Source organism: Phycodurus eques, chromosome 8 (genome assembly GCF_024500275.1).
Source record: "Phycodurus eques isolate BA_2022a chromosome 8, UOR_Pequ_1.1, whole genome shotgun sequence".
In the NCBI taxonomy this organism is placed as follows: Eukaryota; Metazoa; Chordata; class Actinopteri; order Syngnathiformes; family Syngnathidae; genus Phycodurus; species Phycodurus eques.
In genome coordinates, this window is record NC_084532.1 from 12,841,109 (window position 1) to 12,869,041 (window position 27,933).

Below are 27,933 nucleotides of genomic sequence, written 5' to 3' on the forward strand. Positions count from 1 at the left end.
AAGCGAGCACAGACAGTAGGGAGTGGGTGGAGGAAGATGTCAGGAGGGATGTGTGAAAGAAGAGCACCAGCTAAAGTAAAAGGAAAGCTTTTTAGGACGGTGGTGAGACGAGCCATTTTGTATTGTATAGAGACAGTAGCAATGAGCTCATTGGAGGGACAGCATAGACTGGAAGATCTGGAGACAAAGCAATAGAGGCCAGATGGAGATAGTTTGGACACATGCTGAGGTGGGACAGTGCATGTATTGGGAGAAGGATGGAGTTGACGGAGTAAAATCAGAAGATGCAAAGGATAGGAAGACATGGAAAATGATGATTTGTTGTGGAAACCTGATTAGAGAAGCCAAAAATGAAAGAAAGATTTGGATGGCATTTCAGATGGAATTCAGAGGCCTTCCTTAATGCTCAGTTTGACTTTACTTGGTATTTCAAGCGAGACATGCAGTTTTTCACAATTTAAAAAAGTTCACAGGTGTTTTAATAACGTTTTCAACATGCTTTCATCAAAGTACGCCAAGGATCAAGATTAAAAGGACACCTTCCTCGTGGAGGAAGGACTTCATACACAACACACAAATAAACCCCCCTCCCCCACTGCAGCGTTGACAACTGTACCGAGCAATCAAATATATGATGATTATCAGAAGCTATTGCTGTTAGCTAATGTTAATCTGTGCATCTAACAAAACTACAGGCATCTTTGCTTACCTTTTGGCTTTGACGTGATACTAGTAGGGTCATAGGACTCATTAGGGATGTAGTTGCTTCTGCAATCACTGCGTTTCAGACTGTGTAGTCTGCAGGCTGGACTACGGCCGTCACTTGAAAGTGGTTCTGAATCTTCACCCTGCCGAGCTGACCATTTCCTGGGTGTCGAAAATTACTGTGGGGATGGTTATTAGGTAAATTAGTGCCACTGTTACGTAACATCCATCCACCCATTTTCCGCACCGCTTATCCTCACAAGGCTCGCGGGCATGCTTGAGCCTGTCCCAGCTGACTCTGGGCAAGAGACGGGGTACACCCTGAACTGGTTACCAGCCAATCGCCAGGTGTTATGTAAACAGTGGGATAGATATGCATATCACAGAAACACTTTCAGTAATGGGCACACACAATAAGACTTACTTGGTTGTATAATTTTACATTGATGAATGAGCAGACACTCCAGAGACCCAAATATATAATTTTCTATAATATGTCCCCTTTGTTGCAGTCGTTTCCTTATTTTGTCTTAATCTTGCTCTGCTAAAAAGGATGAAGGGACAGAGAGGCCGGAGATGTGATTTAAGAGGGGAATGGGAGAAAGGGCGAGGGTGAAGAACTGGAAGAGGTGTGAGTAATTGTGGAGGGACGACTTGGCAGCCTCTCCTCATCCCTGTCGCGTCTGAGTTGTTTGCTCTTGAATTGCACCTTTTCCCTTGGATGAGCTTCACCCACCCTGTTTCATATCCATCCATTCATACATTCATGCACATCACCCCTACGTTTTTTTTGTTTTGTTTTTTACACTTTGATAGAAGCTACTTTGTTACAATGAAGCCTGTTTCACTCATTTAGTCTTTTGTGACTAAACCAGCCATATAGCCTTATAAGGTCTTACTTCAATATATGCACACACACACACAGATTTGCAAATTTTTGTTGTTGTCTTTTGCCTGTGAGGACATTTATTGTTCCAGTGTTCCAAACCATTTACTCAAGGCAGGGCCACCACTGCCCCCCCACCCCTCATACATTCACACTCACACACACACACACACACACACACACACACACACACACACACACACACACACACACACACACACACACACACACTTCACATTTGAAAGTCAGAGTTTAGCCCAAATGTCCTCACATTCCTAAAATATTTCCATGACCAGGTTTGACCTAAAACACAGACACATAGGCTGAAGTATAACGAGATTCCTCTTCACATATCTGATTTGCACAGAGACACACACAGACACGTTCCTTGATCATTGTCATTTAAACTCCTCACCCCTTTGCTGAGATTAGTGTTTTTGTTTCTATAGTCTATTCCTGCATGAAACACAACACTACTAAACACGGCTACAAAAATGTGTTCCTGTTACAGTATAAAAATAAAGTCTAAGGTGACCTGGAGCCTATCTCATCTGAAATTGGGTGAGAGGCAGGTTACACCCTGGATTAGTCGCCAACACATAGACAAACAACCATTCATATTCACACCAATGTCCAGTTTAGATTATAATGAACCTAACATGTAGACTTTCCAGTTTTCACCGATCTGATCAGGTCTTCCCACAAAGCTGGAAAAGCCTGTGAGCTTATCTACTTAGCCAGCAGCGGCTAGATGGTGGATTGAAACATTTTACGACGCGAGAGAAAAACTAAACCACTACCACTGTTCACATATGTCAGAATGAGTGGACTCACTTTAACTTTTATCAGGCAGGGCTTTTGATGTGGGACATTTTGATGCGCCACCGTGGCTAAAGGGGAAATATTTGCATTGCCGGATCCTGTCTCAGTTCACCATTGGCAAGGTTGGGTGTGGGGAGTGCGAATAGTGTCACCATGCACCTTGGCCTCCAAGTGGGTAGTGTTGTTTCTTTTGCGAACATTTCGTTCAGAATACCGAATCTGGTTAGCGAACAAACTGAACCGAATCAGTTTATGAAATGATTCGTTCTTTCATCTTGGCCTCCGGGCCAAAGAGGAAAGGAACCATCCGGACGCAAGTTCAAAAGCCAGCATCTGTGATGGTATGAGGCTGTGTTAGTGCCAATGGCATGGGTAACTTACACATCTGTGAAGGCACCATTAATGCTGAAAGGTACATACAGGTTTTGGAGAAACATATGCTGCCATCCAAGCAATGTCTTTTTCATGGACGCCCCTGCTTATTTCAGCAGGACAATGCCAAACCACATTCTGCATGTGTTACAACAGCGTGGCTTCGTTGTAAAAGAGTGCGGGTACAAGACTGGCCTGCCTGCAGTCCAGACCTGTCTGCCATTGAAAATGTGCGGTGCATTATGAAGCGTAAAATACGACAACGGAGACCCGGGACTAAAATTCTAAACTTCTAAGTTAATGATTATTTGCTAAAACAATAAGGTTTATCAGTTTGAACATGAAATACTTATCTTTGTAGTGTACTCAATTAAATATAGATTGAACATGATTTGTAAATCCGGCACGGTGGTGACTGGTTAGAGCGTCAGCCTCACAGTTCTGAGGACCCGGGTTCAATCCCCGGCCCCGCCTGTGTGGAGCTTGCATCTTCTCCCCGTGCCTGCGTGGGTTTTCTCCGGGCACTCCGGTTTCCTCCCACATCCCAAAAACATGCATTAATTGGAGACTCTAAATTGCCCGTAGGCATGAGTGTGAGTGTGAATGGTTGTTTGTTTCTATGTGCCCTGCGATTGGCTGGCAACCAGTTCAGGGTGTACCCCGCCTCCTGCCCGATGACAGCTGGGACAGGCTCCAGCACGCCCGCGACCCTAGTGAGGAGAAGCGGCTCAGAAAATGGATGGATGATTGTATTCTGTTTTTATTTATGTTTACGTCCCAACTTCATTGGAATTGAGGTTTGTTTTTGTTAGCTCATCTATGGTGTTTTGTATTATGTGTTAGCATAAAGTGTGGACGTAGCTATGTGTTTGTGAGACAAAGCATGTGTTTGGTTAAAAATACAGCGTGTGTAATTCTCTGTGTGTTTAGTTTTACAGTAAACTTTAACTGTAGTGTTAATAAGCAGCTTGAACCAAACACACATTGACGCTTTTTGAAGAACTGTTTGCTATCTGCCAAACTGCTCAGGGAGGACAGAAACGTATACAGTCGTACAAGTTTCACACAGGCTAGTATCGGGCAGGAGACACATCGGTAAGCAACAGTTACTGTACCTGATGTTGGCGAGCCTGTACTGTAAAGAGATAATAGCGCTATGTACTGTATAGTATCATCATATCTATATTTTGTCCCACTCCTAGTGTGAATGTTAGTATGCATGTGTCAGCATTCAACATGCCACCCACATGTTGTTTCCATATAGCCTCCCCCTAATACATTATTTGTTAACATCCAATGAGTCACCACTTTGTTGGAGCTGTTGCAATAAGAGAGACTTGTGCCCACTTAACCTTCTGTTAAGTGTGAGCACTTCCATGCGTGCGTGTGTGTGTATGCGTGGCTATACGTGCTCATTTGTGTCAGTGTGGGTGGTGTGTTATTGCATGTGAATGTGTGTGTTGAGACAGAAGAAGAGGTCGATTGTCAAGAGAAGGGCCGGGAAGAAGTTGATCAAGTGATGGGGTGTCACACCATTTAGAGTTTGTCTGCGTGTGTGCATGTGCGTGTCTGCGAGTCGACATTCCTCCTGATTCTTTTAGAAAATACATCTCTCAGAAAGAAGGGTTGCATTTCCTGTATACTGGGATTTTTTTAAATTGTATTTGATTTATTTGGGGTTCGTGCGGCGGCACATGGACCTCTATGTAGGAGAGGGGTTGAACAGGAAACTGGATACCCAACCCCCGAACCCCCCTTTCCATAGCTCCCTTTCTACCTTCATTGTCACATTCTTTACAAAGTGAATGCCTGTCCCACTGCATGAATTTTGATGTCTATACACATTGAGACATAATGTCCTCGTTATGCAGCATGTGCAGCAGAGACCAAAGGTTTTGATACACAGCTTTGCTGGCATTGGACCAACATTTATTTATGTTCGTATATTGTGTCTCACAAATCATTCAAGACAATAAAAATGACAAGGAGAAGACTGTGTGATAAGCTAACAGTTAGCCTAGTTTCTTCTATTTCTTTTTCTACTATTATTCTTTTTTTCTTTGTATTTTCCAGTAGTCCTGATGCCCTGTGACAACACGCTACCTCTCACAGGTCAATTTTGGTACTATGACCGACATTATGTCGTGTGTGTTGTGCTGTGTTGGTGGTTTTAGGATGGTTAATAGAAGTTGCACTCGGTGGATATTTGGTACCCTTCTCTATTCATGGCTTCGTTAATGTTTCTTTTTTTGCTTTTTCTATTGTGAATTAGCTCACTCTAATGAGAAACATCACATGTGAATGGTCTCAAGAATGCTATACTGATCTCAGCCCTTCACCTGTCTGGTTCTGTCAAAGCACCTTTAGAAGCACACTTGCGTCTCAAGGTCCGTTATGAATAACATTTTATTTATTATTATTATTATTATTTCATGGAGACATGTAAGGAGAGATCCCAGAGTGAATAGGTGCGGAAACGTTGCCGAGCCCGCTGAGCTAAGTTTGAGGTTCCAATTCCTTGCTCAAGAGCACCTTGACAGGAGTCAAGAGGCAAAAACTAGTTACTATTGTGTTATTATTATTTTATTTTATTATATATATTTTTTTGCCTCAACCTTGACACTCTAGTTCCAAAGCCCCTTTCTTCTCTGGACAAACCTGTTTTCCAGATTCCCCAAAACATCAGAGAAAATGGCTTCAGTAGTCCTCAGTAGTCCAATACATCGACCGTTTGTTAACTATCAGTCTGTCCCTGATACTTTTTCTCAAAGAGAAGTGGCTTACTTGTTCCCCTTCTTGACATCAGGCCAGTCTTTTGTCTTTTCCTCACTTTGGATGCACATGTACTGAAATCTGCACTTGTGGTGCCCCTGATCTCGCAGCTACATCACGTGACATTTTCCAAAGTTTGTTGAAAACTTGTTTGTTGAGATTCTCTCAAAGTTTTTGGTGATGCGATAAATGGTGGATTTAGGTACAACTTTACTCGCAGCAATACCCTGGCCTGTGAAGGCCTTTTGTGCAGCCTTAGGTAACTATAGTAAGGAAGTAGAATAAATTATTAAAATCACTGCCCAGCTTCCAGTCTATCATAACTCAATATGCATAACAGTGTGATCTCCAGTCATAAAACTCGTATTAATTGGATAGGCAATGTTCAGTGATGCAAGTGTACAATTTTTTTTTTTTTTTTTTTTTCCTCTCCAGGTCAAGCAGAAAGGAAGAGCTGTATCCCTTTTATGCCGGAACAGGTTTACTGTGTCACAGTGGACATTTTAAGCTGCCATTGTGGTTTATTTGTATTTTGATGGATATATATTCAGAATTACAGTCATTCAGTCGAACAGAACAACGTTTTTAAAGGGGAGTGACAGAAAAAAGATTAACTATTGTAATATTAATACTCGGTACCATGAAAGACTGTTTTTAACAACACTTAAAGGTGGAGCGCTCTCTCGCTTTCTCTTTCTCATTACCTTGAACCCTTAAAGGGACTGCGCCCAAAAGAGTAGTGAACTAATCAAGCACACAGCTCACTACTTTGTTCTTTATTCTGAAATCATGTAGGCTTTCATTAAATGAAATCATATCGTGATCTCCACCCATGGCAAGTTTCAGTATGACAATCTGTCTATTGAAATGGTGTCTGCATGGCAGCAAAAAACTACTTCAGCAGATCGTTGGGAGTGGCAGTGTTACTTCCTCCTCAGTTTTTTATCGGCAAATCACACATTTCTGAAACGCTTTGTTTGACTAAGGTGTGGCCTAGAGGGGCAACTTTTCAGATACAGTCTAATCTATTAGTGAGTTGAAACCATATGAATCTGCTTTTAGCAACCAAAGTTTACAATTTGTCATCTCACCTTTTTATTTATTTTTAAATAAACCTCTTCTCACTGTCTACTGTTACGAAAGCAAAGTTTGTTCTTGCTGCACTAACCTCACAGCCCCGGAGTTATACACAATAACAAGCACAGACATACAGACCTAGCTTTTAATAATGTGATGATCTAGCTTCTTGCATGCGCTCACTCAGTCTTATGACTATGACTGACTGGATGTATGACTCGTGAATGTGTGCGCGCGCTGATTCTCCAAGGTGTGGATTTGTCTTGCGGTGTTGTGGCAATAAACAGTGCAGTCTGTTCCTATGGGTTTGCTTACACGCACACACACACACACACACACACAAACACAGTTTTGTATGAGAACACACAGAGTCACTGGTACTGTTGTTTCCTTAAATATCAATTTCCACGGCATGTGTTTTGTTCTACTAGACTGTAAGACATACCATCAGACATATACCTTGTATGTAGTTATGTTAGACATGAGTTAGACCAAATGATTAAATGATGATTGATGAATAAATTGTTTTATTCAATGTTGTCTTAGAGGCATGAGATCAAGATTTCAAGTAAATACAACTCTAGTTCCAATGAAGTTGGGACGTTGTGTTAAACATAAATAAAAGCAGAATACAATGATTTTCAAACATGTTTAACCTATATTTAATTGAATACACTACAAAGACAAGATAGTTAATGTTAAAACTGATCAACTTTATTGTTTTTAGCAAATAATCATTAACTTAGAATTTTATGGCTGCAACATGTTCCAAAAAAGCTGGGACAGGGTCATGTTTACCACTGTGTTACATCACCTTTTCTTTTAACAACATTCAATAAATGTTTGGGAACTGAGGAAACCAATTGCTGAAGCTTTGTAGGTGGAATTATTTCCCATTCTTGCTTGATGTACAGCTTCACCTGTTCAACAGTCCGGGGTCTCCGCTGTCGTATTTTACGCTTCACAATGCGCCACACATTTTCAATAGGAGACAGGTCTAGGCCAGTCTAGTACCCGCACTCTTTTACTACGAAGCCACGCTGTTGTAACGCGTGCAGAATGTGCTTTGGCATTGTCTTGCTGAAATAAGCAGGGGTGTCCATGAAAAAGACATTGCTTGGATGGCAGCATATGTTTCTCCAAAACCTGTATGTCCCTTTCAGCATTAATGGTGCCTTCACAGATGTGTAAGTTACCCATGCCATTGGCACTAACACAGCCCCATACCATCACAGATGCTGGACTTTGCATCCATAATAGTCCGGATGGTTCTTTTCCTCTTTGGCCCGGAGGACTAAACGTCCACAATTTCCAAAAACAATTTGAAATGTGGACTCGTCAGACCACAGAATACTTTTCCACTTTGCATCAGTCCATCTTAGATGAGCTCGGGCCCAGAGAAGCCGGCGGGGTTTCTGGGTGTTGTTGATAAATGGCTTTTACTTTGCATAGTACAATTTCAAATTGCACTTACGGATATATCGCCTAACTGTATTTACTGACATTGGTGTTCTGAAATGTTCCTGAGCCCATGTGGTGATGTCATTTGCACATTGGTGTCGCTTTTTGATGCAGTGCCCCCTGAGGGATGGAAGGTCACGGGCATTCAATGTTGGTTTTCGGCCTTGCCGCTTACTTGCAGTGATTGCTCCAGATTCTCTGAACCTTTTGATGATATTATGGACCGTAGATGATGAAATCCTTAAATTCCTTGCAATTGTACGTTGAGGAACATTGTCCTTAAACTGTTCGACTATTTTCTAAGCACTTGTTCACAAAGAGGTGAACCTCGCCCCATCTTTGCTTGTGAATGACTGAGCAATTCAGGGAAGCTCCTTTTATACCCAATTATGGCACCCACCTGTTCCCAATTAGCCTGTTCACCTGTGGGATGTTCCGAACAGGTGTTTGATGGGCATTCCTCAACTTTCTCAGTCTTTTTTGCCACCTGTCCCAGCTTTTTGGGAATGTGTTGCAGCCATTAAATTCTAAGGTAATGATTATTTGCTAAAAACAATAACGTTTATCAGTTTTAACATTAAATATCTTGTCTTTGTAGTGTATTCAATTAAATATAGGTTGAACATGATTTGCAAATCATTGCATTCTGTTTTTATTTATGTTTAACACAATGTCCCAACTTCAATGGAATTGGGGTTGTACATGGTTGTTATCAGACAGCAATGTCATGAGTCATCTTGTATTTATTATGGACTAGGTTGATTTCTACTGACTGGAGCCTTCAAACTCTGCCTTTGCTCAGACTATTTTCTTTACGCAGAGTTACCATGCTGTGATACAAAGTAATCCATACAGACCTGTGACGGGCCAATGTGCGTGTGTCCATGCATGTACGAAGACATGCTCGGACGCTGAGGTAGAACAGTCATGTCTTTTGTCTGCGCCATGTCACTGCAATTGTATAAGGGTGCACGCATGCGTAAAGCCCGACTGCCATACACACTGGGAAAGGAAACATGCACACGTCTAGGTGTTTGTGTATTTGTGTGTGTGTGCGTTTTGATAAGGAGAGCTGACTAACACCCTAAGTGTGCAATTCCATAGAATGTATAAAGATTAAAGGTGATGTAACACAGTGGTAAACATGACCCTGTCCCAGCTTTTTTGGAACGTTTTGCAGCCATAAAATTATAAGTTAATGATTATTTGCTAAAAACAAAAAAGTTGATCAGTTTGAACATTAACTATCTTGTCTTTGTAGTGTATTCAATTAAATATAGGTTGAACATGATTTGAAAATCATTGTATTCTGTTTTTATTTGTTTAACACAGCGTCCCAACTTCGTTGAAATTGGGGTTGTACAAGCAAGACCTTCTTTACATATACTTGTAGATTAAATGTATACAGCATGTACTTTGTTAGAGCCAGCGATGTCAAATCTGCACGTGTGTTGCAGAGTCCAACTAAAGGCCTGAGTGTGCTACGTCTTACCAGATCTGATAAGCAATCTGTTGCGACACCCAATAAAATAATGCATCCAATTGGTTCTCTCCATACAGTCAAGTGTGAAAGGATAAGAATATGTTGGTGCCAGGCTCATTAAAATGTATTACAGCTCTCTGTGGTTACACCGCAAACAAAATGACCATCTCTCACACAATAAAATAACTCTGCAGCTGTGCAGGATTATCAGTGAACTGGACTCCTCCCTGCAGTTTACAGGTTTATTGAACCCTTTGTCTAATCAGTTGTCTGGACCTTGGAGCTACAAACCTTAGTGAGATTCCTCTGAAACCCAAGGAGAGGATGGAGAATGGTGGTTAGGAGGAAGACACGTGAGGGAATAATGGCGCAAGGCTCGTAACATCAGAGCAAAGGTTGGTCAGAATTGAGATGGTAAGAAAGAATGAGAAGATATAATAAAAAAAAATAAAGGAACCAAATTAAAGAGTATTACCTGCTTTTTTTGCGATTTATTTTTATGACAGTAACCTAGAAGTTACAAAATTACATTCTTCATTTTTTTCAATTTTTAAAACTGTGACATGCAGATGCCAAATTATTCAAAAGGATCTCTTATCACACTGAACTGCAAAAGTAAAAGGTTTAACGAGGATGCCAGGCTCGTCGTTGGCACCCAAAGAAAGACATGCATGTAGTAGCTTCTTGTGGGTTGTCATCACTCGGGTGGAGTAAAATATTTGTCACCATTATAGATGAGGCAAAACCTAATCACAGATTTTAAACAAGAACAGAAAGATATTTGAGTTAAGCCTTCTGTATTTGACTGTTTACATAATGAAAGGATGTTTTTATTCTAGCAGCCTTTGGTCTGTTGTGATGTTGTTCAATTGTTCAATCAACAATTCCAGTCGCCAAAGTGGCACAACTCTAAACACAAAAATGTTAATTTAACCACAAATAGAAAATTGTTTTATTTGCCAAACACATCATTAGCTTACCAAAGGCTAGGTTTGCTCTGTGTTATGTTTTTTTTATTACTCTTTCACTCACTACCTTCCTGTTTGCATTCTTGTAACCAATTAGAGAAGAAAGTGATGTCACATGGTTTGCTGCATTTTTTATTATTATTTTTCAACTTTGTGAAAAGAAACCAACCTATGGGGAAAAAGACACAAAATTTACAAACCTACCATTTCGGGGTGTAACGATTCATTCATTATATCAATGTATCGATTTTATATTCTTACAAGGCAATTGGATCGATCTGTCCTTGGCTAGTTATCCTTCTGGATGTAAATATATTGAATTAAATCATCTTAAAAGGTTATCAATCAATTGTATCAATACTAGGAAATAAAATATTGGATTTAAGCACAGCAGATGTGTGTGTGTGTTTTTTAACACATTTAATGTTGAAGATGTTATGAATAAGTTTTCCTGTCTGTGATGTCGCAGGGCCTCATGGGAGTATCAAACAGTGTAGTTTTTTTCTGGTGCTACTGTGTGGGCCGGTCTGAGAAGCAAACCTCATGAAGCAACCAGATACCCATGCGCAGTGCAGGAAATATCACGGCACATTGAACGGAGTGCTAAACTTAACTATTTGAACGTCCTACGACGCTTAAATCAGAAATATGGATGCATTTTGGTTTTGCAATAATCAAAAATGATCAAGGATAAAACATGACTGATGTAAAAAATTGTTTGCTGACCGCGGTCATCTACAAGTAATGTGAGAACTTGAAGCCCCTAAAGGCCTCTTTATACTCCCTCGCTCGCGAAGCCGACAACGGCCGCATTGCATCACGTGACCGACGAATTGGCCCGCGCGGCCCCTCTGCGTAGGTTGACGCGCACACGGCAAAAATTGTTGCTGCGCGTAGAACGCCGCGGAGATCATCTCTCGTGATTGGTCCGTTTTAGTCACATGCTGTGATGACGTACTCAGCGAGCTCCTCACTAGGGTCGCGGGCATGCTGGAGCCTATCCCAGCTATCATCGGGCAGGTGGCGGGGTACAACCCTGACTGGTTGCCAGCCAATCACAGGGCACACACAAACAAACAACCATTCACACTCACATTCACACCTACGGACAATTTAGAGTTGTCAATTAACCTACCATGCATGTTTTTGAGATGTGGGAAGAAACCGGGGTGCCCGGAGAAAACCCACGCAGGCACGGGGAGAACATGCAAACTCCATACAGGCGCGGCCGGGGATTGAACCCCGGTCCTCAGAACTGTGAGGCAGATGCTCTAACCAGCCGTCCACCGTGCCGCTTCGTTACACCCCCTACTACCAGCTAATTTGGATGGTAGAAAGTGAAATATAGGTGTGCACCCATTTGTGAGAGCAAAACAGCCCAAGCATCTTCCTGCATCCAAATGTAAATAATACACACGGCAGGAGCGTAGAAGATAAATTTATTGAACGTGAGCTGAAGGGGGATAAGGGGATGGATTTTGATAGTATGGTATAACAAAGCAGGGCAGGAGGCAACCTGCTGTAGCTGCAGTGCTGTATCAGGGAAGAGATGTTGAGAGGAGGAGTCTGTGGTTATCATTGAGAAACACACACAGGGTGGTGATGTAGCAATGATCGATGATGCCATCAGTGGTCCATTTCCACACAGGTGTTGCTTTAGAAGAGTAGAAAGGCAGTTACTCTGTGCACGTAGGCATATTTTGCCTCTTATTCCATACAGTTGTCTCTCTTAGTTGGTAACTCCTCAGTGTGTTTGATAACTTGTCAAAAGAATAGATTTTCTTGCACATTTTACCTTAATCCTTGTTTTTGGTCTTTACGGTATCCATATGGTTAAATCCACCAGCAGATCCATGTTGTGCTGTTCACAGACCTGCAGTGAGCTGTGACTAGCAGGGCTCCAGTTGTGTTTAAACACAACCAGAAGTGCAAACATGCTGCATACTGTAATTGCTTATGCTATTAACACTCACGGAAAAATAACATTATTGCCATTTCGTATTATGTCAGAATTGCCTTAAAACTGTTTTTTGTTCTATTGAAATATTCGCGTGATAATTTAGTAGGATTTATTTTTATTTGTTTATTTTTTTCGGAAAAGTAATTACCAAAACTACATATCATAAAGATAATTAATTTTTCTGAGTACATGGAGTTCCTTTTTGTTGTATGGAATACCTGAGAAAAGGATCCAAGTGCTAACCCTTGGACTGTGTGTGTTTTGGTTCAAGACCAAAATCCAGGCATCAGATGACTTTTGGACACTGCTCTCAGCTTTGTCTGTGGGTGAAGAGATACTGTCTATGAGCATTGCAAGAATAATTTACCTTGCTTGCAGCATTTATTTTTCTGGTGACTTTGCTCATGAGGTCAATAGACTTCTGGGCTGAGCATGAGGGGTAATTGAGTCAGTGTTTGGCATTCCAGATAACGTTCAGTGGAAATGTCTACACACCCCTGATCAAAGGCCATGTATTGGCGGTGTAAAAAAATTATACATAGACAAATAATTTCAAAACTTTGTCCACCATTAATATGACCTATGACCTGGACAATGGGGTGTGAAGTTTTAACACTCGACACTCAGGTCTCCCGCCCCTTTGTGTTGAAAGCAGTTGTCGCTCTTTGACAAGTGTTGTATCTATCACATAGCGACTGGTGTAGACCTTTACATTAGGTGTTTGTGGGAAATGGTGTTGGCTGTGTGAACATACACACTGACAGCAATGTTGTACAGACAAAGGTACAGACGAATTCATGGTGGCCCTACTGTGATATCTCCGATGCACCAAATTTGGTGAAAGTCTGTGTGAAAGGGCCTCTTGTACCAACTTGTTGTAGGGGACCAAAGTGTTGTTGGTATCACGCCAACTCATGCCACATTCACATTGGGCAATTTGTACCGTGTCTGGGCATGCTTAACACATAAAAGCCAGTTTGTTTCACTAGCGTGAGCACTCCCAATCCAGGCAAAAGCGCGATCACTTTCCTGACCCAAACACCACTGAAAGAGGTGGACCTTGAGGTGGAATGAGTTCTCACTCATAACTTGGATAATGAATGTGATTGTTTCTACCGGCAGTTAATAATGATAATTACCACTTTGCATATAGTAAACCTGAAGAACCTGAACAACTGAAAGATTTTCTATGCATGCGTACAGCAGGGTTTAACGACTAATGAATTTTCGAATACAATGTCATGAAAGGGCGGCACGGTGGCCGACTGGTTAGAGCGTCAGCCTCACAGTTCTGAGGACCCAGGTTCAATCCCCAACCCCGCCTGTGCAGAGTTTGCAAGTTCTCCCGGTGCCTGCGTGTGTTTTCTCCGGGCACTCTGGTTTCCTCCCACATCACAAAAAACATGCATGAATTGGAGACTCTAAATTGCCCGTAGGTGTGAATGCGAGTGCAAATGGTTGTTTGTTTGTATGTCCCCTGCGATTGGCTGGCAACCAGTTCAGGGTGTACCCCGCCTCCTGCCCGATGATAGCTGGGATAGGCTCCAGCATGCCCGCGACCCTAGTGAGGAGAAGCGGCTCAGAAAATGGATGGATGGATGGAATGTCATGAAAGTCGAGTCGAAGTAGATTAATCGATGCCATTATTTTTTCCAGCACAGTACAGTGGTCCTCAACCTTTTTTGTGCCACAGACCAGTTACACATACAGGCATATTTCAAGGACCAAAATACAAACTAAAAAAACGAATGATTAAAAATACAACTATTATGCTAATTGCAGTTGTAATTACTGTTGTAATTAATTACTGTTGTAATTACTGTGCAGTTTTTGTTAAAAATTGAATAATTTCTCCGTTTTACCGTTAGTAGTTCACTTTTTGCTTTTATTGTACTGTATTTGAGGATAGACTTGCGTATTTAAAAATTTACCGTGCTGTGGTCTCATTTTCAGGAAAACATATCCACATGCTTGTAGCATAGTAGGGCATTATGCCGTACTGCGACAAGTGTTACGCCACAGTGTCGTAAAGCAACACAAGTTTCACTATGTTGGTGCGTGTAATATCATACAACTTCTATGCTGAGTTATTTGCACACAGTTATTGTCTGTGCATTATTGGACATACATAACATTTTGGTGACAAAGATGGAACATCGTTTCGGACCAGTGTCCTCATTTCTCATCGCCAGTCCCGTGGTTCCGTTGGTGATGGCGAGCCAAAGCTAACGACGTGAGGCTCTACGCTTTACTTATTCACAGCCATCCTTTTTTCCGACTCTTGTACCCACGCAGATGTGTGAAGACCGTGTCGCCTTGTTGGCTGGACAATTTGCTGCTCCAGAGGGCGTTATAGTCCGGCAACGGGTAATTGAAAGTCCTCTGTAAATTGTCCAATTGTAAGACGAGATGCCAAAAACCTGTAATTAGCAATTTGTTGACCTCAAGTTTTAAATGTCGATGCGCAGTAGTAAAGTTGACCTGCCGACTCAGCCAGTTCAAATCCCACAAACTCAGGAAAGTTTCACAAACTCAGTGTTATGATTTGTCCAGCACGATGTGAGGGCTTGAGACTTGTCGATACTTCTCTGCTAGGGCACTTTATCGGTGGTTGCTGCTTACAGAGCACCCACAAGACCCCTGGCTGGGACAGATTGACCTCTCGTGTTGTGATCCCGTGTGCCATCTTTGGGATCTCCTGGCGTTGAGGCGAGGGTTGGGAACGATTAACTGATGCGACCGGCTAGCCGTTCGTAAAGGTGAGAGATACGACTGTATCAGTAGCAGACTCCGTCGATACAAAATTTGCCAGTAATCATCGGTTGTAGGGCTGCAGAATGGATATCTTGAGGCTAGGAATCGGTTGCCTGAGGCTTTATGGTTTTCATTTCATAAGACAAGCGCGAGAGGTCTCGTGCTCTGTGCAACCCTAAAAAGAAACTACCGAGAGGACACAAAGCCAGGTGTGACCCGAAACTGAGACAAGAATCGGCAGTTGAACTAAACTAGTTAACACGACGTAAAAGTTCTAAAAGTCCGTCAGCACTCTAAAAGTCCGTAAGCAGCAAAAAAAAATAAAAAATAATAAGGAGTGTGTGTGCGCAGTGGTGGTCCTAGCTAGAATGGCACGGTGTGCGAGACACCCCATGGCTCTTTAAATATTGTTTGTGCAGTTTTTGGAAAGAAAATCTTTAAAATTAATTGTTGTATTGTTGTGGTCTATTTAAATAAAATAATATATAATTTTTATTTTTCACAGTGCCATAAAGCAAGAATGCTCATGATTAAGTGGTCTTATACTGTACATATTTGAAAATAAGGTTAGACAAATGTCATTTTATAGAATTGGTTCAAGTCAAGGTTCTTTATGGTTAGCACATGTCCAAATGTTAACGATAATTTTTTTTCTGCACCGAATCTAATTGAGAATCGTGTCGCTCCCATACTGAATCGAATCGTATCGACTCGTTCCGCCCGTAAAGATATCGTTTTTTTTTGTTTTTTTTAATCGAATCGCTACCTGTGTATCTAGTTATGTATCGAATCGGGCTCGTGCCAGAGATTCCCAACCCTAGTTGAGGCACATGATAGACACAGCAAAGCGATACTCTTGCTGATGTTCCCTGACCTGATCTGACCACGTTCTGATGAAACGGGCCCTCAGTCCCTGAAAGTAATCCCTCTGCCATTATACCAAGATATTTTATTTTCATGACAAATGAGGATAAGCGGTTCATTGTTGGGTAACTTTACTTTAACTTTTACTTTTACATTAACTCCTGAATGGAAAGACAGTCGCAGGGTGACGCCCTCCAAACAGCTGAAAGTCTCATAAATGTCCTTGCGAGTTCAGCAGGTTCAAATGCACAAATGGACTCCCTTTGTTGCACACTTCCAGTGGAAAAGTACTTATAATGGTGTCAATGGCTGACTGGTTGTTTTTTTTTCTTTTTTTCTTAACCCTTCTAAAACTACAGGGATCACCGGTGACACCGCGGCGCATGTTTATTTCAAATTACCGTAAATCCTCGCAGTTTTAACATTTCAAACTGCAGCTGAAAGCTGTGAAACTAAAAATATATCCATTATTATAGTGCTAAAAGGGTTGTTGTCAATAACTTCTACAGTGTCATGTGGTCTCCATATGATGAACCGAAGTTTATTAAATCTGTCTAATAACTGGCTCTCATTGACATTTATAACAATGTTCAGTAAAGTAAAACAACACATTTCTACAAAATGCAGTGTCATCAAAACGTTGCATTAACATTTTACATTGAAAGCCGTGTAATTCATCCATTAATGGTAAATTTAGACACCTCATTTTTACCTGACTGCATCAATCAGATTGAGTTCAGTGAAAATGTATCTTTTACTGTCAATCGTCTCATCAAAACATTCACATGTTCTTAAGCCAAGGTTGTCTCCATTTAACCAAAGTGAAGGCAATCAGTTTTGTCTTCAGTCCGTTGTCGGTCATAGCTTGTTTCTAATACAAAGGAGATGGATGAAGAATGAAACTAGGGAAACTGGTTATTCAATCAAACCTTGTAAGGTATGTTTCATGTGTAGTATGATACACATGAAATATCATAATGTAATGTCTACCCAGCCGAGGGTTCCTGCAAACATTTTGTTGTGCTAACTTGACACTAATGAAATATGCTAGTCTGCAAGTGGAAAAGCAGCAATGCAGAATTGCATGAATTTTTCTAGTCTCATATTCACTATTTCTTTCCCTCTGTGAACTACCGCTTCTCATTTTCTTGGTCTCTCACTTCTGCTCTCCTTTCTGAGCCTCACCCCTTCAGTCTCAGGAATGTATCAAATGTCCATATCTCAGCAGAGGCTGAATTCCTCTTGCACAGACAGAGTGCACAAATGGCGCTTGTGTAATCTAATGAGAGAAGAATATATGGTATGCAAATGAACATTATCTGTCCGTGTTTCACTGAAGCTAATTTAATCTTTATACATTCTATGGAATTACACAACACTAAGGGTGTTACTTAGCTCTCCTTATCAAATCGCACACGCACACAAATACACACACACCTAGAAGTGTGCGTGTTTCCCTTCCTAGTGTGTATGGCAGTCGGGCTTCACGTATGCGTGCACGCTCTTACAATTGCAGTGAGATGGCGCAGACAAAAGACAGGACTGTTCTACCTAAGCGTCCGAGCATGTCTTCGTACATGCATGGACACACACGCACATTGGCCCGTCACAGGTATGTATGGATTACTTTGTATCACAGCATGGTAATTTTGCGTAAAGAAAATGGTCTGAGCAAAGGCAGAGTTTGAAGGCTCCTGTCAGTAGAAATCAACCTAGTCCATAAAAAAACAAGATGACTTTCATGACATTGCTGTCTGATAACAACCAAGTACAACCCGAATTCCAATGAAGTTGGGACATTGTGTTAAACATAAATAAAAACAGAATGCAATGATTTGCAAATCATGTTCAACCTATATTTAATTGAATACACTACAAAGACGCGATATTTAATGTTCAAACTGATAAACTTGATTGTTTTTAGCAAATAATCATTACCTGAGTATTTAATGGCTACAACACGTTCTCAAAAAGATGGGACAGGTGGCAAAAAAGACTGAGAAAGTTGAGGAATGTTCATCAAACACCTATTTGGAACATCCCACAGGTGAACAGGCTAATTGGGAAAAGGTGGGTGACATGATTGGGTATAAAAGGAGCTTCCCTGAATTGTTCAGTCATTCACAAGCACATATGAGGAGAGGTTCACCTCTTTGTGAACAAGTGCGTGAGAAAATAGTTGAACAGTTTAAGCACAATGTTGCTCAACGTACAATTGCAAGGAATTTAGGGATTTCATCATCTACGGTCCATAATATCATCAAAAGGTTCTGAGAATCTGTAGAAATCAATGCATTTAAGCGGCAAGGCCGAAAACCGACATTGAATGCCCGTGACCTTCCATCCCTCAGGTGGCACTGCATAAAAAAGCGACACCAATGTGCAAAGGATGTCACCACATGGGCTCAGGAACACTTCAGAAAACCAATGTCAGTAAATACAGTTTGGCGCTACATCCGTAAGTGCAACCTGAAACTCTACTATGCAAAGCAAAAGCCATTTATCAACAACACCCAGAAACCCCGCCGGCTTCTCTGGGCCCGAGCTCATCTAAGATGGACTGATGCAAAGTGGAAAAGTGTTCTGCGATGAGTCCACATTTCAAATTGTTTTTGGAAATTGTGTACGTCGTGTCCTCCGGGTCAAAGAGGAAAAGAACCATCCGGACTGTTATGGACGCAAAGTTCAAAAGCCAGCATCTGTGATGGTATGGGGCTGTGTTAGTGCCAATGGCATGGGTCACGTACACATCTGTGAAGGCACCATTACTGCTGAAAGGTACATACAGGTTTTGGAGAAACATATGCTGCCATCCAAGCAACGTCTTTTTCATGGACGCCCCTGCTTATTTCAGCAAAACAATGCCAAACCACATTCTGCACTTGTTTCAACAGCGTGGCTTTATAGTAAAAGAGTGCGGGTACTAGACTGGCCTGCCTGCAGTCCAGACCTGTCTCCCATTCAAAATGTGTGGCGCATTATGAAGCGTAAAATACGACAACGGAGACCCCTGACTGTTGAACAGCTGAAGCTGTACATCAAGCACAAATGGGAAAGAAGTCCACCTATAAAGCTGCAATTCTTTAGAAAAACTGACAAAATAGAGAAAATACTTCGTTATGATCATATTGGTAGAAGCAAAATCATGCATTGTAAAAATGCATTATACATTGGTTGAAGGATTTACAAGAATTTTGAGGTCAACTTTGGGGGTGTGCATTATACATGGGAAATTATGGTATTTGTTCTACTTTCTTTGTATGTGTGGATTACCTGGATTGTTCCCAACATCTGGTGAAATTTTCAGGTCAATAGCACATTTGGAAGTATGTTTAGTGAGAAAAATGGTGACATGTTCAATGCTAATTTCAGCCGCTGTGTGTGTGTGTGTGTGTGTGTGTGTGTGTGTGCGTGTGTGTGCGTGTGTGTGGGGGGGGAATATAACGTGTAGTTTTCCAATGCATTTGTAACTGGGGAAATAAAAGCTAATACAAGAAGCTTAAGCTTTACTGCATGTCAAAGTCCTGTTTTTCCTTGCGGTCCAAAAGATCATCCATGGCTTTTCTTCAATGAATGTCTCCTGGGCTTCGAGAGGGGACAAGTGAAGTAGGGACATGTAAGGGCAGGTTGACTGTTTACTGTGCCAAAGAGAGTGCCCTGGGTCTTGGGTGTGCGTGAACCAAACATGTTGTTTCTTGTACAGACTCTTGGGGAATGGGCTGCCTGCATCATTATAGTCTTTCATGATTTTTTACACCTGGCGGCACGGTGAACGACTGGTTCGCACATCTGCCTCACAGTTCTGGGGTTCTCGGGTCGCCTGTGTGAAGTTTGCATCATGTTCTCCTCGTGCCTGCGTGGGTTTCCCCCAGGTATTCCGGTTTCCTCCCACATCCCAAAAACATGCATGGTAGGTTAATTGAAGACTCTAAATTGCCCACAGGTGTGAATGTGAGGGTGAATGGTTGTTTGTTCATATGTGCCCTGCGATTGGCTGGCGACCAGTTCAGGGTGTACCTCTCCCCCAAAGATAGATGGTATAGGCACCAGCATGCCTGGCACCCTAGTGAGGATAAGCGTTACAAAAGATGGATTGATGGATGGACTTTTGTAAAATGGCAGCCTACCTAATTCTCAGCAAAATGCTATAATTTGACAGTTCATATGGATGGTTTCAGCCTGTTTGGTTTTACATAGCCACCTGCGTTACCACTTTTGCAATAGAATATTTACAATGCATCTGGAAAGTAGGGATTAACTGTATGAATAGTTTCCGCGAGGTAATGAGTGATGCCTGGTTTCCTCCAAACATGACATCTGGCACTCATGCCAAAGTGTTCAGTCTTTGTCTCGTCAGTCTACAGAATTTTGTCTCTCATGGTCAGAGAGTTCTTCTAGTGCCTTTGAGCAAACTCCAGTCGGCCTGCCATGTGCCTTTTACAAGAGGAATGGTTCCCGCCTGGCCACTCCACCATACAGACCTGATTGGTGGATTGCTGCATAGATGGTGGTCCTTCTGGAAGGTTCTCTTCTTTCCACGGAGGAATGCTGGAGCTCTGACAGGGTTACTATCAGGTTCTTGGTCACCTCCCTAGCAAAGGTCCCCCGATTGCTCAGCTTAGATGGGCGGTCAGCTCCAAGAAGAGCTCTCGTAGTTTTGAACTTCTTCTATTTATGAATTATGATGGCTATTATGCTCATTGGGAACTTCAAAGCAGCAGAAAGCTTTCTGTAGCCTTTCCCAGATCTTTGCCTTGAGACAATCATGTCTCAGAGGTCTACAGACAATTCTTTTGCCTTCTAGCTTGGTTTGTGCGCTGATGTGCACTGTTAACTGTGGAACTAAATATAGACAGGTGTGTGCATTTCATGCCCAATTAACTGAACTTACCATAGATGCACTCCAATTAAGCTAGAGGAACATCTCAAGCATTATCAGTGGAAATAGGATGCACCTGAGCTCAATTTTAAGGTTCCTGGCAAGGGCTGTGAATACTCGTGTACGTTTGATTTCTTTTTTTTTTTGTAAATGTATTTTTAGTACGTATGCAAAGATCTCAAGCGATTTTCATGCTGTCATTCTGGGGTGTTGTGTTTAGAATTTTGAAATGGGGAAAGGGTTTAGATCTAAATCAAATAAGAGATTGTGAATAAGGCTGTAACAACAAAATGTGTAACAAATAAAGCACTGTCAGTATTTTCCAGATGCACTGTAGATAAATCTCTCTGCTAACCAGAATGCAAATGTCTTCTCCCAGGTCCTCAATGCACAGAAAGCCGGGTACAAGGCAGCCATTGTTCATAATGTGGACTCTGAAGACTTGCTCAGCATGGGCTCCAATGATCGTAAGTGCACTTGCACTGCCTTCTCCTTGCTCCGTACATAAGCATGCATCATCCTCCACATCTGCTTGCTTACCAAGCCCTAGGATTGTTGAATTGAGGAATCCCTCTCAAGTCCCAAGATGTTTCGTGGAATGTTGTGATGCCCCGCAGCAGCTGAGCACAGCCCACTTTAGTCACCGTGATAGTATCTGTCCCCTGTCCTCACTTGAAGGGGCGCAGTTGAGTCATGAATCATTGTGGAAGTGATTTATTTTTTTTGCTCAAATACGGCACACGCTCTTTTGCATACCTGCCGGGCATGTTTCTTCTTGTACCTAAGTGGAGTCATGCCACATTTAATCATCCCTTCATTCACTCCTGCCTGACAGCTCCTGGTAGTTTCTGAAAGTGAAGCTCCTGCAATTGCTGGAAATTCATGTATAGCGGCTGGTCTGCTGTGCAGAGGCCAATAATTACACGGTTAATTACAGATCATCCCTTCCTTTATATGCTATTAACTTTGCTTGCTGCCACCGCCGCATTCAAGGCCATTTTATTCGGTTCATGTTAAAATTTTCAAACATTTGATAATTCAACATGAGCCCTAGATCATAACTCTTCAATTTATATTATTTCTAATTGATTCAAAATCATTCAAAAGAAATTTACAGTTTAGATTGAGCTTATTTTTGGACAATATTCAGTTCTTTACACATTTTCAAGTGACCATCCAGCATGATGAATTGCTTTAATGAGGACTCTCAATTTTGGCGGCACGGTGGCCGACTGGTTAGAGCGTCAGCCTCACAGTTCTGAGGACCAGGGTTCAATCCCCGGCCCCGCCTGTGTGGAGTTTGCATGTTCTCCCCGTGCCTGCGTGGCACTCTGGTTTCCTCCCACATCACAAAAAAACATGCATGAATTGGAGACTCTAAATTGCCTGTAGGTGTGAATGCGAGTGCAAATGGTTGTTTGTTTGTATGTGCCCTGCGATTGGCTGGCAACCAGTTCAGGGTGTACCCCGCCTCCTGCCCGATGATAGCTGGGATAGGCTCCAGCATGCCCGCGACCCTAGTGAGGAGAAGCGGCTCAGAAAATGGATGGATGGATGGATGGATGCAGTCTCAATTTGAGTTAACTCTTTGACATTTTTACCATTTCGCAAAACGAATGAGGAATTTCAAAATGAATTCAACTTTTTATGCTCGAAATTGAAAAATTAGAAATTAATCAAGAATAATATTCAACCACTGAACAATATTGTTTCTGTTCAGGAATGCATGTAAATAACTTCAGTTTGACATCTTGATCAAGAAATAATTGCAGAACCGGTGACACTCGAGCTTCAAATCCAAACAGTGTGTGGAGGAAGCCATGCACCACTCACCACCTAACTTATGTCTGTTTTAGCATAGGGCTTCAGTATAACCAGTGTGATAAAGTTGAAGGGGACTCAACTCATTTGTTTTTAAATTTCCATTTCTTGTTTCCAGTGGACGTGATGAAAAAGATTGATATTCCTTCTGTGTTTGTAAGCGAAGATACAGCCACCTCTCTGAAAGACGACTACCTGTTTGACAAAGGGTACGTTGATGTTAATTGTAATATACGGAGAGTATATTAACGGTTGTTGTTTGTCACGCTCAAGGCTTCTTTATACTCGCGCGGACGGAGGCCGCGCTGACGTCACTGCGGCTGTCCCGCGCGTAGTTTGCCTTTATAATCGAGCACAACCCACGCACGCAGTTTTGAAAATGTACTGCAGTTCACCTCCAAGTCGGGGGTGTCGGGTATCCTCCGAATTTTTTGGGCCATTTCCGGTAGCTGTTTTTACTTTCCTTTCAGTAAGAAGGAACAAAGCAACAACAATGGTGACCGTGGAACAGTGTCTGCTAGAACAAATGGACCTAGATGACCAGATGATACGTTTAATTATGCTGCAAAATCGATCGGGAAGGCGGCGGAGTAGATGGTATGTAGAACCAAGGGGCACGCTGAGTACGTCATCACAGCATGTGACTAAAATGGACCAATCACAATAGATGATCTCCGCGGCGTTCGACACGCAGCAACAATTTTTGCCGTGTGCGCGTCAAGCTACGCAGGGGGGCCGCGTGGGCCAATTCGTCTGTCACATGATGCAATGCGGGCATTGTCGGCTGCGTGACCGCGGGTGTATAAAGAGGCCTTCACTCTTTGAATTTGTATCTATTTCAGGGGCCATGTGATCCTCATGCCAAACTTCAGCCTGCCATTAGAGTACTACTTGATCCCATTCCTCATTATAGTTGGAATCTGCCTCATCCTTATTGTTGTCTTCATGGTAGGTGTCTTGTCCAGATTCCAAGTTGGAACACACCTCGTCTAATACAGTAGATCAGACTCTAGAAAATCAAGCAACTGCAGTTTATTTAATGCTTAGTCCAATACTGTCAAGAAGTAGAATTAATTTAAAGGAATTAAGCCTTGTAAAAAGTCAGAAAATCAGTTGAGATGAAATAAATGGATACTACGGGATCATTAAATAATGACTGGAGAATGTCACCCATCCAGTTTAATGTGTGGTAACCCTAGTTCAAACTCTAACTTTTAAGAGAATGTAGAAAACCTGGGGTTCTGACTCTAAACAGTCTGTTTGATTTATGCTACTATACTGCAGAGTATTGTGCATCAGTATGCTTCCGTTCATGTGATGCCACTAGGCTTGTCACGATAAGATATTTTTTAGGACGATACATTTTTCAAAAAACTATCATGATAAATGATATCGTTGTTGTTTTTTATGCCTCCAAAATCAGGAAGAATAAGGCCCGTCCTCTAGCTGCAAGACTGTGTGGTTGGTCTGCTGAAGGCACTGGAGAAAAGCCCTTCACCAGTCCATCAAATAAGTTCACTGTAGTCAACTACTGGTTGAATAGCGTGTGCTGCTGAGGTTATGCTTAATAAACGGTTAACTTTTCTGTGTGTGTGTGTGTGTGTGTGTGTGTGTGTGTGTGTGTGTGCGTGCGTGTGTTAATTAGGGACTAACACACAAAAATTTGGAGCAAGGCGGTGATGTTTCAAACGACGTCGCCGTGGTGGACCGGACTGTTTAGCTCCTTAGCTTGTTAGCTTGCGGGCTAGCCAACATAATAAATATTTAACTCTCCCCTAAGTGTCTCTGTTGTGTGCTACGCACTGCACATAGAGCATGGCTGTGGAGTAATGGACGCAGCCAACACCGGTCCGCTGGCGTTCCACGAGCCCACTAGTGGCTAATGACACAGCCATCCAACTCACCATCGGCTCACTGTGTGAGCTCACCACAACAATGGCAGTTTATCAAGTCCGGAAAAACAATCGTGTCCATTTTATCTATTGAACAATAAGTCAATGTAGTAGTTATTGTGACAGGCCTAGATGCAACCAAGTCTGATAGAGAGTTGAACAAAACATGCAGAATACTAACGGGGGGATGCTACAACCTAACCTCACTGAGTGGCCACGATTGTACCACCACCAATCAGAAGAGAGATAGCAACCAGAAGTGTGAGAGAGAAACAAACAACAGATGAAAATGCGTGGCCTGCCACTCATACAGTGGAACCTCAATAAACAAACTTATTCGGTTCTTGAACAGGGTTTGTAGATTGAAAGGTTTGTAAATTAAACATATTTTTTCCATAATAAATAATGTAAAAATGAATAATTGGTTCCAGCCTCAACAAGTGCCTATTTTAGTAAATGTAAACTTTGCACACTTTGAACACGATTAAAGGCTATACAGTACTTTATATGAAACATGACAAGGGGTGTTCAATCAAAAATCTCTATCGACAACAACAAGCGGAACTGTTCTCATTCAAATGCAGCTGCCTGCCGACACGCACAGCCAGTCGGACATCACAAAACCCTCAACTTTAAAAAAACAGGTTTCTACAAATATGCAGCTTGCAGGTTCTTTTATTGACGACAAGTCTGTGTTGTGCCTCGCTTTCTTTCAAATTTCTCGCTAGCTGTGTTTTTGTTTAAAAAAGACAAGAGAGAGACTTCTGCACTTGGTGCAGAAGTCTCTCTCTTGGTCCTTTCGAAGATAATTCACTCCCTTGGCCATGTCAGGAAAAAAAAGTTCCTTTTTTCCACAATAGTGCCAATTTTGGACTTGTTTCTTCCATACTTACGCGCCATTGATATACAGTACCTGTACTTTTTTTAGTCCAAAGTCCCTCCCTCTTGCCACACTTGTCCGTTGCTTTTCTTGGACCAATTTTGATCGCCTCCCCACAATTGGCGCACCGCCCAGCCCAAACGTGATGAATGAAACATATGCCCACTGCAATAGGGTTCGCCCAATGGGAAATATATTGTTTGTACTGTGGTTTGTAAATAAAATAGTTCAATAATTGAGGTGTTCATAAATCAGGGTTCCACTAATGGGAATATGCAAATGACCCGAACTTCCAATGCGAAGAAATACAAACCATGAGACACATCCAACACCAATGTCCTTTTGGTCCGCGTTGCACTGACCTAGACCTAAGAGAAGGTCAAACTTCTCCAATTGGCTGCGCTACTGGAGCAATATGATATGATGATAAGATAATGGACACTTTTTATGGTCTCATTGTTTCTAGATCACAAAGTTTGTCCAAGATCGACACAGGGCTCGGAGGAGCCGCCTGCGCAAAGATCAGTTAAAGAAACTTCCGATACACAAGTTTAAAAAAGGTAAGTACCTCTCCCATTCTTTGTCCTGTTATTGTAGGGATTTATATTTATACTCGATGTGCTTTCTCACAATTTGACCCAGATGAGCATGATAACCAGCGCATTGACACATCATTCTTCCACCTTGGTGCTAATCGGATTATTATAGATTCAAATGTTTTTGTTTTTTTCTTTCAAAACTCTCCCTGGATGATCAGAGGTATTCTGTGTGGAGGGTGGACATATGACTGAGGGTTAAGAATGTGTTCTCAGGCCAAACTGGGAAAAAGGGTTTTTTTGCTGTTGAGAGGATAAACAGTCGAGTTGTATGGTGACACAGAAGTGGAACAGTTCAGCTCAAGTAAAGCCTGATCAAGCTTTATGTGTCATCTATGTAAACAGACATCATAGCAAACATACAAGCCAATCAAACAAGAGAATCAGCGGCACATGGCAGAGTGTGTTGTGTTCACAGTACCTGTAAACAAACATTCTTTCGGTCTTGCTTTTTCTGTAGTTGCATATTCGACGTGCACAACGATCAAGATGAATTTTGAACCATTACTTCTTATAAAACTGTTGTAGTTCATCAAAATTCTTGGTGTGTCTGGTGTGAATAGCACTTTAGAGGTCATGCCACAGCATCTCAGTCGGGTTGAGGTCAGGACTTAAACTGCTTCACTCCAGAACACAAATTTTCTTCTTCTGAAGCCATTCTGTTGTTGATTTGCTTCTATGTTTTAGATCCTTGTCCCGGTGCAACACCCATCCTCTTTTGAGCTTCAACTGTTGGACAGATGGCCTCAAGTTCTAATGCAAAATATCTTGATAAACTTGCAAATTCATTTTTTTTTTATTGTTGATAGCAAGCTGTCCAGATTTACCAAACCACGCCCATACCATACCATGCGCCCTCCACCGGTTTACGGTTGGGATAAGGTTTTGATGTTGGTGTGCTGTGCCATTTTCCTCCACACATGGCGTTGTGTGATCCTCCAAAACAATTCAACTTTGGTTTCATCTGTCCACACAATATTTTGCCAGTAGAGCTGTGGAACATCCAAGTCCTCTTTAGTAAACTTCAAACGTGCCGCAATGTTTTTTTTAAATGGTAAATGGACTGCACTTATATAGGACTTTATCTACACTATCACAGTGCCCAAAGCGCTTTACAAAGCCTCACATTCACCCATTCACACACACATTCATACACCAGTTGGCGGCTGCTGCCATGCAAGGCGCTGCCAGGCCCACAGGGAGCAAATTAGGGTTCAGTGTCTTGCCCAAGGACACTTTGACATGCGGAGAGTCGGAGCCGGGATTCGGTCACTGGATGACCCTCTCTACCAACTGTGCCACAGCCTCCTAGTTTGGCTTTCACGTGACACTAAAAAACAATTATTTGAGAGAGCTCTCAGTATGATGCAGTGCAACCTACAAATACAAATTTATATCACTTCTGTATAGTCAAAAAAGAACAAGGATGGATATGATTTTCATATTATGCTTGAATAAATTTGACAAAATAGGCTTCACATGTCCATAGATAATGTACAGACTAAAGATGGTTTACAGTGAACTCTATATTGTCCAAGTAACTAGTGCACAATAGCAGCGTGAGACATAGGATCTGTATCAATATACAGAATTATGTAACAGCAGCTGCTGCGCCTGTCAGCGTCACTCTGTCATTTTAGCTTGGTTGGTTCCAGTGTGATTGCAGGGCCTTGCATCATCCGCGCTCATTTCTGGTGGTGAGAATCACCATCAAATTCTGTCAAGACCTAGAGCTTGTGGC

At 41.9% G+C, this 27,933-nt stretch overlaps 1 protein-coding gene across 2 annotated transcripts in view; it reads left to right on the top strand.

The window, feature by feature from the left end:
- rnf13 (ring finger protein 13) overlaps positions 1-27,933 on the top strand; it is a 57,030-nt gene that overhangs the window by 16,220 nt on the left and 12,877 nt on the right. For both annotated transcript variants that reach the window (XM_061684827.1, XM_061684828.1), the window contains exons 5-8: positions 21,383-21,470; positions 22,943-23,033; positions 23,667-23,772; positions 26,063-26,156. In XM_061684827.1, coding sequence (XP_061540811.1) covers positions 21,383-21,470; positions 22,943-23,033; positions 23,667-23,772; positions 26,063-26,156 — 379 coding nt within the window. The remainder of the gene's footprint in view (positions 1-21,382; positions 21,471-22,942; positions 23,034-23,666; positions 23,773-26,062; positions 26,157-27,933) is intronic.